General features: G+C 35.2%; 1 protein-coding gene across 2 annotated transcripts; it reads right to left on the bottom strand.

Annotated features, from left to right (window-relative positions):
• Positions 1 to 779: 779 nt before the first annotated feature.
• LOC103990866 (probable plastidic glucose transporter 1) lies at positions 780 to 16,325 on the bottom strand. 2 transcript variants are annotated; one of them, XM_018829374.2, is made up of 13 exons: positions 16,026 to 16,325; positions 15,830 to 15,950; positions 14,436 to 14,636; positions 14,083 to 14,182; positions 13,644 to 13,756; positions 9,660 to 9,753; positions 9,425 to 9,581; positions 6,666 to 6,812; positions 6,512 to 6,585; positions 5,260 to 5,348; positions 3,711 to 3,825; positions 1,279 to 1,732; positions 780 to 1,040 (listed from the first exon to the last, which is right to left on the bottom strand). In XM_018829374.2, exons 1-12 carry the CDS (start codon positions 16,237 to 16,239, stop codon positions 1,535 to 1,537), a joined length of 1,623 nt encoding a protein of 540 aa, XP_018684919.2. In that variant the 5' UTR covers positions 16,240 to 16,325; the 3' UTR covers positions 780 to 1,040; positions 1,279 to 1,534. The 2 variants fall into 2 exon arrangements, with proteins under 2 accessions (XP_018684919.2, XP_009408425.2); XM_009410150.3 differs by having other exon boundaries at positions 780 to 1,021.
• Between the last annotated feature and the right edge of the window lie 549 nt (positions 16,326 to 16,874).

Below are 16,874 nucleotides of genomic sequence, written 5' to 3'. Positions count from 1 at the left end.
TGGAACAAGTGGAGTGGGGCTCTCTGTGACTGCAGCCTCGCATGCAATATAATATAATATGTAATGACGGATGAATTGTTGGAATTTTTCCTTCATTTTGAATTATTTTTTTTATAAAAACATCGAAAGTATATTTAAAAACTTAATATAAACCAATTGATATAATTTGAAGTAATAATTTTATGCATGGTTAATCGAATTCAAATATGGAAGGCGTTGGAGCTGCTACCGTTCTTACCTAACGCGACGGATGCGCGAGATTTGCCGTCGGAATAAGGGCACGTGGGGTGTGGCTATCATCGACTTCACACCCGACAATATAGCTACAACAGGAGCGGTCCAATTGATCGGTAGCCATCGACCACGTGCCTGCCTCCTTTGGCTTGACGTAGGCAGCGCCTGTTAGTACGTAGGCATGTGGGCCCCAAACACCAACTGATGCGACGCCCACCGCAGGATCGATGGATTCCATACCGACTACAACTTGCACCGCGCTTCATCGTGTTTGGATGACCACTCTCGTCTCCTTTTGGATGCGTCGTCACGTCCTCCACTGGCCCTCCCCGCCTCGTAGTGGCCACTACCACGAGTCGTCCCTTGGAGATGATGCCATCCCTCGGAGACATCGGGAACGTCTCTATTCTATCAAAATTCCAGTGATTCTGATTTTGATTCTGAAACGGAAATCATTGATTTAGTTTCAATTCTAATTTGACCTATCGATTTCGATTGATAGCAATAAAAATAATATACTGCATCAGTTTGAACTCAGGTCAACAGGTTTTAACACTGTTACAACCTTGCTGAGTAAATATACTAACACTGTTACAACTAAAAGACGATGAGAGCATCCCACAACCTTGTAAATCCACCTTAACCTTTTAAGCAAAAGAATATTTATGCACCATAGTACAATTCATGATTATTGACTTCACATCTTGATCATGTTTTGCACATAAATATGACAGGCTCATCTCAAACTACATAAAATGCCAAGCATCATCAACCGATTTAATCGCATCTGCAAGGAAAAGATGAATCTGGTCATTTGTTAATGATAAATTGTAAATATTAGATGTACGCAAACATGACAGTTGGAGATTTATCACTTCTTTTCCTGTGTATTACACATCTTGACAGCAAGCAAACCGACATTATCTAATGTTTCACATTTTTATTTTTGATAAAATTTTAATATATCACAAGAACATATAAAACAAGGAAAAAACGATTTCCTATACTAATTTATAAACAACAATTAGGATTATATGTACATACTTGTGGTTTGAAATTCTGGAGAAAACTTGGAAAATATTTGTGGTCGAGTCCGTAGCCGGTAGCACAGAGTGAAGCAAAGCTAAGTTCCTTGAATCTGTTCTTCCACATGGAAATATGTGATCATGAGCACCAGGAACTGCTTCAACACAGACTGCATCTGCTCCAAATGATGAAGTTTCTGCCATGAAACTAATATCTTTTCCGTCTAGAACAAAACTTCTTTTGTTAATATATTTTTAGAAAAACAAGATCTCCATCATTCATCTTTAGCAGCTAAGTTTGCATTCATAGAGATTTCGATTTCTTCAAGGGAGCGTCCTTTTGTTTCAACTATGAAATATGTTGCAAATACTGCAGACATCAAGGAAACCCCACCGAAAGCTCCATACACAGGCCCCACACCAAATTTCTCCACCAATTCCAAGAAATATAACCCCACTAAAAAGTTGCAAATCTGAAAATTATGTGCAAGAAGGAATCAACATCAATACAAATTTGACCACTAGGATTGACAAGAAAAAGCTAAAACAGTTGTGCAGTCTTGGTTCCAATAGACATCTAATAGTAAAAGTGGCATATCATAACTAATTAGTCATATCAAACAAACAAGGGTTGGAAGGTGTAAAGGTGTCATAACATGTCAAATCAAAGTAATGCATTATCCTATATGCTGCAAGTGGGTTAATTGGTCAGTTGTGTTAAACGTTTGGAATTTCCACCTAGCACTTGCAACATACTGCGATACAAGTTATTTCTAACCCTGCATGTAAGAAATATGCACAATGCTCACAAGCACATTAAAAAGGTTGGCAATACCGAATGATACCGCCTGATACGGGCGATACATACCGGTCCGACGGCATACAGGTACGTGGACCGCCCGCTACCAGGTAGAACGAAAAAATAATAATAAATAAAATAATATATATATATATATATATATATATATATATATATATATATATATATATATATATATATATATATATATATATATAAACGAGGCGACGTCGCTTCGACGACGTCGCCACGCTTGGGAGAAGAGAGAGGCGACGTCACCGAGTTATATATATATATATATATATATATATATATATATATACCGAACGGTATACCCCTCGGTATACAGTTTCGTACCATACCGAGCGAACGTCGAAACTCTGATACGGTACGAAATTGCAGACCTTGCATTAAATACACATCAATATAAGAAATCCAAGATGAAGAAAGCATGACGATTACCAAGTGACTGACCAGAGCTGTCTAACACTATCATGTTCATAGTTCTATTAAGTGCAGCCACTAAGAAGCTAACCTGCGCATGTGGTACATTGAACAATAGCATATATTCCAGCATACCCTTCAAGAACAATTTGTATACCACAGAAAAAGAAAAATATTTTACCCTTGTCCTCTGATGATTATACTGTAGGTCACAGGCTAGAACCTGTAAAATGGATAAAGATATCATCTACAACACAAACCTGCCCCAGAATTTCTCATAACAAAAGGCAAGGTTGACCATAAACTACTTTGGTAGGTTGAACTACAACAAGTTTTCTTATGGTCTAAATTGAGTATACTTTAGGTTTATTGAAGACTGTTTATGTTAATTATCTTACTTTTTCTTCTTTAAAGAGATCTATTTTGATCAATATTGATACTAAGGTCTGATTTCAGGTGATAATATGATTTAGTAAAGTCATTTAGTTTCTGGAACTTATGTTTGGAGAGCTCTCTAATACATATAGATTAAGACTCATTTCCAATTCCTACAGACCGTAGAAAAAAATAAAACTAACAAGGGCAAACTACAAAACTCTGTTTTTTATAGTAAGGACAAGTTCACACCTCACTCGACCCCTATGTGTCAGAAAAAGATATAAAAAATTGAATTTTCTTCCATGAAGTCATTCCAATACTTATCTAACTGTAACGCTCATAACAGGCAAACTACCTGCCATACAAGTGCACATAAGAAACAAAACATAAATTGCAGATGTATCCACTTAAACTTCAATCACTACAGAAAAAGTTCATAAGTTGAATCTAATACAAACTTCAGCACTCACAAGTCGCAACAACTTTGAACATCTAAAGACCGAGAAGAAAGAAAAATCATTTGAATTTATTCTTCTATGAAAAGCTATATTCCAGAACACAATGTACGAGCAGAGTGAGAAACAAGAGCTCAAGGTGATTCATCAATGCATAGACATGACAAGCTTATGTCAGTATTTCGTCAGTTGGAATGTTTATCTACTGTTTGAAAATGCTCAAAAATATTTATATTTAATTTTCTGTCTACATGACCAGCAAAAGTAAATATTCTAACCATACAAAAGCATCATGGATAAACAAAGTATCATCCTTCATGCCAAAGATTGAGCAACAATTGGTTATATGGCAGCTATCAAGATCATAAAACTTACCCAATGTATCGAGAAGCTAAAACCCATTATCTTTGAACGTGATTGGTTAGAACTGAGCTCTGGGATAATAATACCAGTAACCGGCCCAGCACCTAAGGCAAACGTAAAGATGTACCTACATGCAAAGATACAAAATTAAAGAATTGAAATGAGACCAGCCAATGCTACAATCTCTAATAATTTTTGCTCTTTCGACAACAGCTTACTTTCTGGATACAGAGCTAAGACCAAACCTCTCATATAAATCGAACTTGTATAAGTATTTAGAAGGAAATAAAAATAACCATATACAAAGCAATATATATTATTATTTTCTTCTCATATTGTTTTTCTATATAATTGCATCATAATGAACCGAGTTAGAACATAAACTATATAATCCAAAGAAGCACAGAAGAGATTTTGTAACAAAAGGAATATTAAATGTTGTACATGATGGACTAGAATTATGCAAAACAAGATATGAAAAGAGAGAATGCCTCTTTCCTTTGGCTCAAGAGTTGTAACATACACCAGCTTTGCGAATCCCTTTTACCAAAGATTTAGGAACAATAACACTACACATCAAAATGCCATAATAAATATCCACTTATTTTGTATTTACAATATAGTTATGTTATATTTTGTCTAAATATGTAGGGTATCCAAAATGTTATTTAGTGATATTATTTATCCTACCAAACATGCATAGTTTTTATGTTTTATTTTTTTCTTGAAGATATAAAAGTAGTATCTCGTACAACAATAGTTTACATCCCCATTCCCAAGGTTTAAAATCATGGTCACCTTACCAGATATGTAAGGTACTGGTGTACTAGGTGATATACTGACTAATGTGATGCGGAGACTGAGAAAAACTAAAAAGGAATTTTTATCATGCAGTACTGAACTATATGGTCAGATATTGGTCTTGGGTTGGACCAGTACATACCAATCAGTATGTACCGGTCTGATTAGTATTTGTAACCTTACCTGGTCTGATCAGTAAATTACTAGTCATCACTAGTGTGATTTATTACTTCCATCCATGAATTACTCTTAAGTTTTAGTGCTCTTTAAAATATACTTGATTCACACCGTTTTCCCCAAATTTCTCTCCTTAAGCTGTCTAAACCACAGTATGTATCTAAAGATTTTCTTGGGCCTTAAAAATATAAGAAAGTAGTGAAGCATCAATCAAATGGAAACGAGTATGTACTCTTAAAGCCTTAACACATCCATTAGGAAGCCAAAAAACAATATTTGCTTTTCCCAAGTTTTGAGTTTCACCTTCAAAAATCACATACCAAAGAGAATACAACAAAAGAAACATTGTTGTCATCATGTTTTGAACACTAAGACATCCAAAGACCATAAGTGAACTTTCTGAATAACTTCAATATCATGGAAACATTGAGATTCTTAAATTAAAAGAATTTATATTAAAGAAGGCTGAATGATTTAGGATATAACTATATTACTAAAGAGTTCAACATAACTTAAATTTTCTGTCAGAATCATGATATTAGATTTAAAATTAATTTCCTTTGGAGGAAAAGAGTGTACATACATCAGAGTTCCAAGAATAGACAATATGTGGCTAGATCCTTCATCCAATGGAACAGTAATAGCATAAACAATAAGGAACATTGAGACGGCCTGCATATAGTGAAGGTTTCCATGAGAAGCATGGTAACAATAAATACTTCTGTAAATAAAGAGATCATGATCTACCTTATTTTGTGCCAATGAATTTGTATCAATTGATATAGTTGAGATTCGAAATCTTACCGCCCAATATCTTAGTACCATACCTAATACAAGCTTAGATACTGTTTTAGGCTCACCCAATATTTTGACATAGGATTGCTTTCAAGCAATACAAAGGTTTTATTGTTTTTATTATTTACTGATACTAACAACCTAGCAAACCAAAATTTAAAACCTTGACTAAAACACTTATTGGTGATCGTGAACTCAATTCTCCAGAGGAACCTAGGAAAAGGTGTTTGCCATGAATTATACATTTATTATATTAAATGATCTTTTAATTATGACTTTGATGGTAACTATGACGGAGAATTCAATTGCAGTTTACAACAATAACAACAAAACCATAAGTCTCAACTAATTACAGTTTATTGTAGTTAAGTTCTTTATTTTCTTACATATATATGGTCTTGTTATTCCAATGTCTATTGCAGCTTTGGCCCCTAGTCTTTCATGACAAGAAAGGAAGAGAGAAAAAAAAAAGTTAATTTGTAAGCTGCTTATGTTCATATGTTAACTCGTAGTTCACATCTTTTGCCTTTTAGTGTATTTCTTGAACAAATAATTTAATGGTGAAGAAAAGGTTATTGAAACTTATTGAAGAATTTGTTATGAATTGAGTAATTGTGTTGTAATTGATATTTATGCATGATTTAGTTATCAGGAACATGATTATAAAAATTGAATGAATCATTGTTTGGAGGTTGCACTATCCAAAAAGTTTTTACTTTTTCGTTTACTTTTGTCATGAGGTGGTTGAGGGAGGACATTGTTAGTGTATTAATTGATGGCTTATTTCATTACATTTCACTTGTAAATAGAGTGGTACCAGCTCCGATAATAAAATAGATGAGTTGATTGGATCACTAGTAAGCGGTGTGCAAATTTAGAAACGTGGGACCACGATGTGAAAACAAACATGTGAGTCTTGTTGTTAACAGTCAAATGATCATAGTAGTATGTAGAAACAAAATTACTTTTATAAACATACTAATAGATTAAAATACTCCTTATCAATTATTTTGTAGCGATTGTAGTAGAAAGCTACACACCATTCCCAGGTAGCTTCCTATTAAAAGCCTCCGCCTTCCTTGATTATCCATCAGGATTAAAGCAAATAATGCCCCTAGAGAGTATGGATAATAATGAGATTTCTATCAAAGAGGAACCTACAAAACCCCAAATGTGAATAACAATATTTGTAACCTGCAAAGTTGGTCAGTCCAACAAGTAAGCTAGCCAGTGAACTACTAGTAATACCCACATCTTGAAAGGTCAAGGATGAGAAGTAAAGAACTCCATTTATTCCAGCAAACTGTTGAAGTATGAATAGAGATCCTCCAATAAAAGCAACTGATTCATAGGACAATACCCCGTCCAATTTAGAAACATAATAAAAATAATGAATAACCAAAGGAATATAATAATAATGAAATGTTGAAGAGCTGCTGCAGTCAGTTTTATTTTCTTGGTGATGAACAACACACACCTAGGTTTTTCTTGTTGGTTTCAAAGTATTAGTTTATCCCCTGTACCTTCATCAAGGTAAAATAAGTTAAATATTTGAGTCAATATACTTCCTGATTAGTAAAAGTGAAGCCAGCAAAGTTAACATTAAAGAGGGAACTGAATGCAACTCAACAAAATTTGTACTTCTAAGTTCAAAGATATATCATATGATACAAAGCAGGGCTATCAAAGAATTGTATCTAATCCAATGCAATCCATTTGAAATTAGGTACAGATTGAGTTCCGTATTCAGTGAACCAAATTGCGATCCAATTTGTTATTATGTTTGCAATTGAGATCAGATGCGAATTGGGGTTGATATGCTCCAGCAGTCTTGACTCCTATTATTATGTATTTATAGCTAATGACAATAAAGTATTCTCCCACATCCAGACGTGCTACCAAGTGACCACCCAACAAGTTATTCATCCACCTTAAACAGACACGAGTAGCTCTATCCAATAAGACTCACTTCCTCCCTACTCTTTGCGCTAAATATTACTTCTCAGACACATTCCATGGCAAGGATTAAAGACATCTCCTCATCAAAGGAACATAGAAGTCGCTAACGGGATAAGCTAGGTGGCTTAGAGTGGGCTATAGGACCTTGAGGAATATTCAACTAAATGGTTGAGATTCTTGAGAAGAATGTGAAAATATTTAGATATCTTGTGGAGAGTTGGAAGGAGACTAGATCATAGACAGAGGACCTAAATCAAGGTGGGAGGTGGGCTGAAGGCCCGATGATGAAACAAGCAAAAGGCTTATGCCGTGAAGGATGCAAGTTGCAGTGACTTCACAGAAGCTCCCCAACAAGGTGATAGGAGAGAGAAGAAATTCACCTTGATCTACCACAGGAGGCAATAATACATGATGTCAACCATTGCAGAGGGATATTTTGAGCTCCTAGAGTGAAGCATGCAGTAATAAAAAACCACCCTCAATGTACCAATCGTGATGGATACACATGACCATACACTTCCCCTCTGCTCATGTCTAGGAAGGTTACGAGATCAATGAGAAGGCCTCTGTGAAGAAGCCGCGAAGAGAAAAAGGAACTTCTCACTATTGTTGGAGCTTCTCCATCAATAATTCAATTGTTGTAGCAAGTATAAGATTATCAAATAAGGACTTCTACCATTGAGGAGCTAATATATAGCTTGCTTCTAGTGTTCAAGTGTGTTGTCCTGCTTTCAGCATGCTCTAAAGCTTTAATATTTTTCTAATATTATCTTTAAGTTAGTGTCCAGTAAAATCGTGATGCAAAATGTTACAACAAGCCATATGAGATCACAACACAGCAACATCTGTGCTAAGACACATTTGATTCATCAAATCATCTTATAGATTTGACCTTTATACTTTCTCACTCAATACAAATTGATCTTTATCATTTTTTTATCAATAAATGGAACAAATTTCTTGAAAATTCGGGTCGGTAGAAATTATGAGTCTGTCAATTAAGATCCATACTTTTGATCACCAAGATTTCTAATAGCTCTTTATGTTCATCTTAAATTAGTACAGAATGCAGCACTTACAGAGAGCAGCCCTAGAATCAACTGTATCAAGCTTGAATACCATACTTATGATATGTTATCTAGCCATATCTGAGCTTACCATATAGGACTTTTGCTGTAGGATCCCGACGATTTGGGATCATCAATATATATATATATATCTCCCACCATGGGACACAGTTGAGTACATTTTCACTAACTGAACTTAAGAGGTGACATACTAATCCGGCCGCCAACCAGTGCCAACACCATCAACGATTTTAATCCTTTGCCAACAAACATTAACAATAATGTCCTAAAATGTTTATAACTAAGCTGGAAAATGTTCTTCAACTCTTGTATTTGCATCCATATTTTTAATTATCATAATGTTAAGAAAAGCACTGGACTATAGATTCTGACCTTCAAATTTACTATGTTCAAAAACTCAAAGCTAATGCTATATATAGTATGTCCTCATCAAATGTATCTGCAATCTTTATAGTATTGATTTATCAACAGCTTGATCCAGATATAACATGAGTTGTTACAATCAAGGAATTATACAGCAGCTCCAAAATTTTAAAATATTAACTTAATTTGAAATTAGGGCATTACCATGGTGTACCAGCATATTGGTTCCCAGGCACTAGATAAAGCACAGAATTGAAGTCCATGGTTACGATTATAATTTGACATGAATCAAATTAAATTAATATTTAAAGGAAAAATCATGAATCAAATTAAGATTGATAACTAAGGTTTACAATTAAGAGTCTACAATTCTAGAATCAGTTACGGTTTGAAAAATATAGAAAAAGAACATGTACATTGTGCAATTATATTTTTTTCCAGCTTCATTGACCAAAGGGAACAAAAGATAAGTTGTTCATCAGCTATTTTTGCATAAACAAAGGCAGCTTCTAGCTAATGCTTAACTTTAAATTAGCAATTTACCTTTCTTGTTGGGTTCCACTAAAAGTTCCAACCAGCTAGTTTTCTGATTTTTGACATCATCATTAATAACAGTTTCGATCTCTTCAAGAGACTTCTCAACTTCTGACTCACCCCAAATTGTTTCTATAACTCTTTTTGTCTCATTGACTCTTCCAACCTAGACAAATTAAAAACTCTAGAAGGAAATTGAGCAAAATTCAAACAAGGAATTAATTTTTTGCATAATCTATATTACCTTGTAGAGCCAACGTGGACTCTCAACAGCAAATTGCATGCCAAATATAAGAATAAAGCCAGGAACACAAGCTATATATAGCATTACTCTCCACCTAAGAGATGAAAATTCAGTCATTTGAGAGATTGGCACGACAATGACATTGGAACAAGCAATGAAATTCATATGTACACATGGATAATCAAGTGGACATGCCTGGCGATCATACTTAGACAACAATTTCGATATATTATAGATGAAAATGGTACTACATAAACAAAAAGAGTAAAATTAAATGTGAGTCCTTTTTGGCATATATTTCAAAGCTGGTTGGCACAAGTCTATGCATGAAACCCAGTCTCAGCTCTTTGAATGGGCCTGAAAGGAGCTCACAGCCTCAAACTAAAGCATGTTACCAGAACATTTTGTCTGCTTCAGTTGGCCACAAATAAAGATATGCTGACATTTTCAGAATTCCTAGACGGAAAAAGAAAATGAGAACTAAATTCAGTAGTAGTTCTAGCATAATACCTGAAACAAATCTGATTTACTGGCTTGAACAAACTACGTTAACTGGTTAAAGTACAACAAGGTTCTAAAATCTGGTTAAACTGCCGGGTACAGTCCAATTTTCACTGGTCCATCATCGGGTCCAGATCAAAACTGGGCGGGCTGCCCAGTATCTGACCATTATCACCCCTCTGCCAAGCAATAATGTTATCTCAGGTTACAGGACCCACCACTTGATTCATTAGAATCTTTTTTAAGGGTTTTCCCCTCATTTCTTCACCCCTCTCAATCTCTCTCAGTTCTGCAGCAAACACTCTCAATCTCACTCTTCAAACTTCATTTCTCTCAAATCCAAGGCTAACATCAAGAAACTGAAGATTCATTCTCAAGAAACATCTCATTTTTCATAGGGAAAAAGGGTAAATCCCTGTGATTCTTTGTCCTTAGAATCATGATTTCATAGAAGCCACATGCCCAAAATTCTTGTGGACCTGTTTAGATCCAGCAGAGATCCTTGCAGATCCAGCCTAGATCCTCGATTTGCAAGGGCCTTGCCTAAATCCTTGAAGAACTAGCCAAGATCCTTACTCCACATACTATCAATCTCTCACAGTCGCATCACATTAAGGAGAGCTGAGCAGCAACCTTATTGTGGTTAATCAATCCCATTCAAAACTTTACCAATCCAACTCTTTAAGTCTAACTCAATGTTCCCCAACCTGGTTTCATAACTTACAAACACTCAGCAGAACGAACTAAAAAACACATAACAAGGGTAAATTGGCTCTAAAATCTTAAGGGCAGTCAAACTAGTACGAATATGCTAGTCTTGCCCTCATTCATCAATTAAGTGCTGCAGTTTATTAACCATACTACTCCATTAGACTGGTATACAGCCATTTTACTACCTGAATATAGCTCCAAAATGATAATATCAGTATCACACTAACCAATGCATACCAATTCAAGGGATTTGGAGCTAGTACTGTAACAATATTTAACTCCTAGCCCTCCATACATTTTATTGGGTTATCATGGTTACGAAGGAGAAACAAATCTTATAAAGTGATTACCTTTGTAGGATGTTTGTAGTTACGTGGGAAAAATAAATAAGCAGGAACCCATATTCTTAATCAAAATCAAGAAGAAAATGAAATTTAGGGAAAACAAGTTGTGTACTACCTCACTTCACCATCTATTTACACTTAAAGCTACCAAGGTGCTCATGGAGTTTCTCATAAATTTTCTGACGTTGGCAAAGTGATATGTTAAAGTTACAAATTAAGGTCATTACTTCATACAAGACAATTCCTAGGAATGTTCTCATTTGAGCATATCTTTATCAGCATCTAAAATAGCAATCTTTTGTTCAAGATGAAAAAGAAATTAAAGAATGTCCCTCAAATTTCTTAATTGCCCAAGGAAAGGCCATTCATGAAAGGAACATAAAGTTAACCAAATAACTCTTATGAATGAAAGAAGACTTCATGAGGCAAAGTGTCACCTGTCTATTCTCTCTTTAATCTAATCTCTGTCCTTAGAGAATCTTTCTACAATCTCTAAATAGATTTAATTTAATTTTCTAATTGTTTTAGCTTTGACTATTGCTTATTGCAATATGATTTTCTCCATTATTAAGAATATTTTAATTTTTACCATCACTTTTACAACTTCTCACAATTGCTAAAATTCAATCTTTTATCTCTTTTTATGCATGAGAGCAAATAGTAACAATATTTAAATCATAACTTCCATCAAGGTCCACCATCGTATTGCAAGCAAACTTTTCATTTTTGTCACCTAGAAGGCAATGGGCTCACCAAGTGATAATAGGATATGTAGCTGTGTTTACTTATTTTTGATAATAGGATATATAACAGAAACTACTAACTTTCCAATGGACTCACCGAAGCCTCACTATTTACCTGCATAACTAAGAAAATAACACAGTAAAACTAGATTTCCTTATGTTGGAACATCGTGTGCCAGCCAACAGTGAGCACGATTCATGTCATTACACACCATAGTATTCCAATGCAGAAATGCATGCTTACCGTTAAGCAAGGTTAGTAGTTTCGTGTATGGGTCACACTGGTGTACCAATACTCAGTATAGAGGTTGTATCAATGCTCGGTACACTGATACATACCAAGTTTAAAAAAATAAAAAATGGAAAAAATGCCCAGTACAGAATTGTATCCATCCTTTACTATACAGCATCGGGCATATACTGGGCGGGACAAACATACGGCCAATGTTTTGAAAAGCCTCTAGGGCGCTAAAAGGGCATGGCAGGGAGAGGTAGGGATGGAAGTATGTTGTGATTAGTTAGTTTGGCTGAGGTAACTATTCCAAAAGGATCAAACCCATATTGAACCCAAAGTCCATTCCCTCAAGCACATGCCAAAGTCGCCCAACGCCTAGGCTCACACCCGAGTGGCACCTCCTAAAACGCCTCGATTGGACCTGTTGCAAGATGCTCAAGGCTCGCCTTATCTTGTCCGAGCGCCTGAGCATCTTTTTGAAAACACTACATATAGCACAGTACAGCTGAGTTTACCTTGGTCTATGCACTAGTAGCTTGTCTGGCTAGTAATTAACTCTTGTACTGAACCATACTGGATGGTATTACGAACCTTGCCATTAAGTATTTAAAAATAGAAGAGAAAAAGTGAGATGACGAAGGGGATGCTTGGCAATCCAGGCTGGGAAACCAATATTTGGTTGGGGCTACTTTCAAGGAAGGTAAATTGACGGGATAAGTTGCTTCAAAATGAGCTAGTGATCCTTATCCCTAGGTTCTAAAGAACACAGATCAGATTAGCTGGAATTGAACATGGATGAGTAATGTATCAACCAAAAAATTATGTATCAGTTCGAAGAATTTCAGAAGCCAAAGCACTGACAATGCGAAACATACTAAGCACAATGACAGAACACCAGTGCATATCATCCATGAATGGAACAAAACGAAGTCAAAATATGGTCTCATTCGAGCATCAGACATGCAATTATACATACCTTCATAACTTCTTTTCACTTTCTTCGGCACATTCGACAAGATTATAACTTTTGACAAGGTCAAATTGATTGGTTTTAAGGTGATGCATAGCCATACAAAGGAGCGAAAAATGACATCTGACAATTATTTTATTTGTTCATTAAAACCCAAAGCATGTTTGTTTATGTTTCGATAATGGTGAGTCCAACATGAAAAGCATACAGCAAACTGGATCCAGTTTTAAGCCTTGATTCTTATCCTCAATCTTCAAGTCACTTAAAAACCAAATAAACTAATTATTTTACTTGAGTGCAAAGACAATATCCACATATTGTACTATAAGCAAGAACAATAAACAAAAAATATAAGTTAAAAGCAGACAATACCAAAACTTTGTATGATAGTAGATTAACCCCAGTTTGTAAATCCTAACTAGTTTATAACATGGCAGCATCAACAAAATTGGGTACAACCGCACAAGAAAGATGACACACCAGTGAGGATTACTTTCAGAAGGAATCCCTAAAGCAAGTGATGCAATTATACCAAGACAAGTCCCAATTTGACAAAGAGATCCTAGTGAACCCCTATATTTTGTTGGAGATACCTGCATCACAGCACATCATGAATCTACATTGATATTACAGAAGATAGAAAAGGCTTCATAGCATGATCATCATACATTTCAGACATTTAACACACTTAGGGTTTCTATTTTTTTTGCATCTGATGACTCTTTTGGTTGAAGCCTTGAACGAAGTACAATGGCTATGACTAGTATGTGTTTGTCATGTTTCAAACAACTAAGAGCAATGCTCGTAATTACGACAACTCAAAGCAACATGATAAATTGTATTGTTTCTCGTTTCAGGTCTTCATCAGTAAAATTTCAAGCTTAAGATTTCAATCCAACTTAATTTGCTGTATTGTCACCTCTGATATATAAAGCGGTACAAGGACAGTATTTGTACCAATCCCAAGGCCAACAAGAAATCTTCCCCAGAGCATTTCATTCAAATTATGTGCTTGTGCACTGCAACAAACAAATACCATCATCATGACTCATGTAGTTATTGGTATATGAAAAGATACTAATGCAGATATAACTGTTAGATGCAATTAAATAGTAAGAAGGACTCAGGAATAAAAAACAAAAGGAGCGTTGCATTATGAACAATTGAAATTACTTGGTTTTCTTTATAAGCACAAAAAACCTGACAACCCATACAAAATTCAAAATGAAATACCAGGGTTCTAATGTACAAGCACAGAATGGTGAAAAGAACCTTAAAAGTGCCCCAAGAATCAACGGTATTGTATCAAGTTGAAAAGTGCGCCGAGAACCAAATTTGTCGACAAAGGAAGAAACGCCTAAGCTTCCAATAAATGCCCCAGCAATGAATATGCTCACCACAAGTCCTTCAAGAAAAGAGTTTCCTTCAAAACCAAGTTCATGTGCTATAGCTTCAATAGGACCATTCATCACCCTGCAAGGATACCTCCACTTCAAGTTTTGCAAATGACAAAAGAAACCAAGTCGTACATCATAATTAAGCAGAAGGCAGTGAATAAAAACACATAAGCTGTTACATGAAGTAGTGATAAAAAAGAAAATTACAAATGAAACAAACAAAGCTTACAAAAATGTCCCATGGAAACAACATAAGAATGTTGTGAATGAATTTCTCTAAGTCGATGTCTGTGGCAGTCATACTATCTGATATTCTAGTATGGCAACATGGAACTTGCTAAAGTAGTTTATACCACAATTGCATTCAAGTCTTACTCGTTTGTCTAAGTATGGATCACAACATATGCATCAAGAGACTAAAAACCATGGGCCTTTATCCAATCTGTCAATTGCAATCTCAAGATTAATCAAAACAAGCATGGTATAGAACTGTTTTATATCTTAATAGATCCAACACCCCAAATTATTTATGATCACAAACTCTTTCCAAGTTGATAATTGATTCATAAAGCAAATTGTATGATATTTACTAGGACATTATTTGACAAAGCATACACTATTACAGAGTAAATTCAAGAATTTTGAGCAGATGAGTAAGCGACTTGCAAAATTTTGTATGCAGAGGTTTTTATCAGGCTTCTACTTCCCCTTGAATTAAGTAGAGCTTAATATGGGTGAAAATCCAATTAGTTTGCCTCTGTAACACTTAGCTTAGTATTCAATGCTATTGGAATTTATAGTGATTCAAGAAAACAAAACTTTCAACTCTTATATCAGTTTGTTGTCCTCATGTTCTACTTTCATTAGTACCATTTTTTTCCCCTTCAACCATTAATTAGTCGCATGTTGAATATTGAACATGTTGCTAGAGAACTAATGGTAACATGTTATCAATGTAGTGATATTTCACAGAAAAAATAGCAAAACAAAAAGAGAAGGTTCATTGTGAAAGTCGAACATAGTATAAGAACCTCCTAAACTAATTAAACAACATTAAGTGTGATATAGGTCCCAGATTTAATGTCCCTCACATAATGATGCCCCCCAATGCCTACTACAAAGGTCCCATCTTAACGAATCCTCCAATTGTTCTTTATCATTGACAACATAAGATTTTTCTAGTTCCTTTTACATAACCAGAACTACACAGGGCATGCGACACTCTGCAGAAACATAAGAATACATGTTATCAAAACAAAAGTAACTCACCCAATGTGATAACCAAAGAGGAAATTAGCCATGGAAGCGGTGAGCACGTGAGGAAACGACGGTAACCAACCAAGGTCCAAGCCTTCGGTCTCTTTCTGCAAATCAAACCTAACATCCACATCTGCGCCCTCGAAGACCCCTCAAAACTTCAGAAACGGTCGGAAATCGAAGAAAATCCCACAATAAGAGAGCTGACCTGAGATTTGCGGTTGCTGGTCCGAATCGGACACGGGAGAAGGCGGAGGCTTGCTTGAGGCAGCAACACGGGTGCCTTCTAGAGGGGCTCGACACCTGAGATCAATTGAGCCCTTGGCTCTCCTACGGAGAAGGTGATGTAGGAGGAGGAACCTTGGTTTCGATGATCCGATGATTCCGGGGCACGGCGGATGGAGCACCGCCAAGTATCGCATTGTCTCAGTAGAAATGGTATTCGGTGGAGTTGGAAGTTGAGACCGCTCAAGCGAGACGACAAATCGTACTCGTATGGATAAAGATCAAATTAGGTGTTGGATATATCAAGTGAGTCTTCCGTGTATATATCCACGAAATTTTTTATTTATATATAAATCGTCTTCGTATTTATTGGCCCATTTTTATGTTTCTTTTTCCCATTTTAAGAGGCACAATCGACACATTAATTCTCAATCATAATATTATTAAGATATAAGAGAAGGCTTAGGTCGACTTGTCAATATGATTTATCAAGGCTAATTATATATTATCATATATAATTATTTATTTATATATCTTAATTTTTATATTTTTAAAAATTAACTTATTGTTCCAAAAAAATTTAATTTTTAATCATGTAAATTTTTTTTTTTACTTTATATAAAGATTTTAATATTTTATTTTTGTAAGTATAGATATCTCAATATAATTTTTGAAAGAATAGAATCGGGATACTAAAAGGAATTAATTAGCTTGATCCATCGAGATAAATAATTTCGTAGAAGGCAACATTAAGATTAAAACTATATTTGAAATACAATGTTAGAATAAAATGAACATGTTGCACTATATATTTGGGAAATTCAAATTTGAA

This window comes from Musa acuminata, chromosome BXJ1-7 (assembly GCF_036884655.1).
Source record: "Musa acuminata AAA Group cultivar baxijiao chromosome BXJ1-7, Cavendish_Baxijiao_AAA, whole genome shotgun sequence".
Lineage (NCBI taxonomy): Eukaryota > Viridiplantae > Streptophyta > Magnoliopsida > Zingiberales > Musaceae > Musa > Musa acuminata.
The sequence above is the reverse complement of the archived record's forward strand: the minus strand, read 5'-3'. Positions and strand labels throughout refer to the sequence as shown.

What these genes read in the sequence shown, in the direction of transcription:
- LOC103990866 (XM_018829374.2), bottom strand. Translation starts at nt 16,239, where the DNA reads ATGCGATACTTGGCGGTGCTCCATCCGCCGTGCCCCGGAATCATCGGA. An exon ending in ATTCTTGGGGCACTTTTAAG is followed by an intron (nt 14,183 to 14,435) that starts GTTCTTTTCACC and finishes TGTTTGTTGCAG; the next exon opens with TGCACAAGCACATAATTTGA. An exon ending in TTAGCTTCTCGATACATTGG is followed by an intron (nt 1,733 to 3,710) that starts GTAAGTTTTATG and finishes CATAATTTTCAG; the next exon opens with ATTTGCAACTTTTTAGTGGG.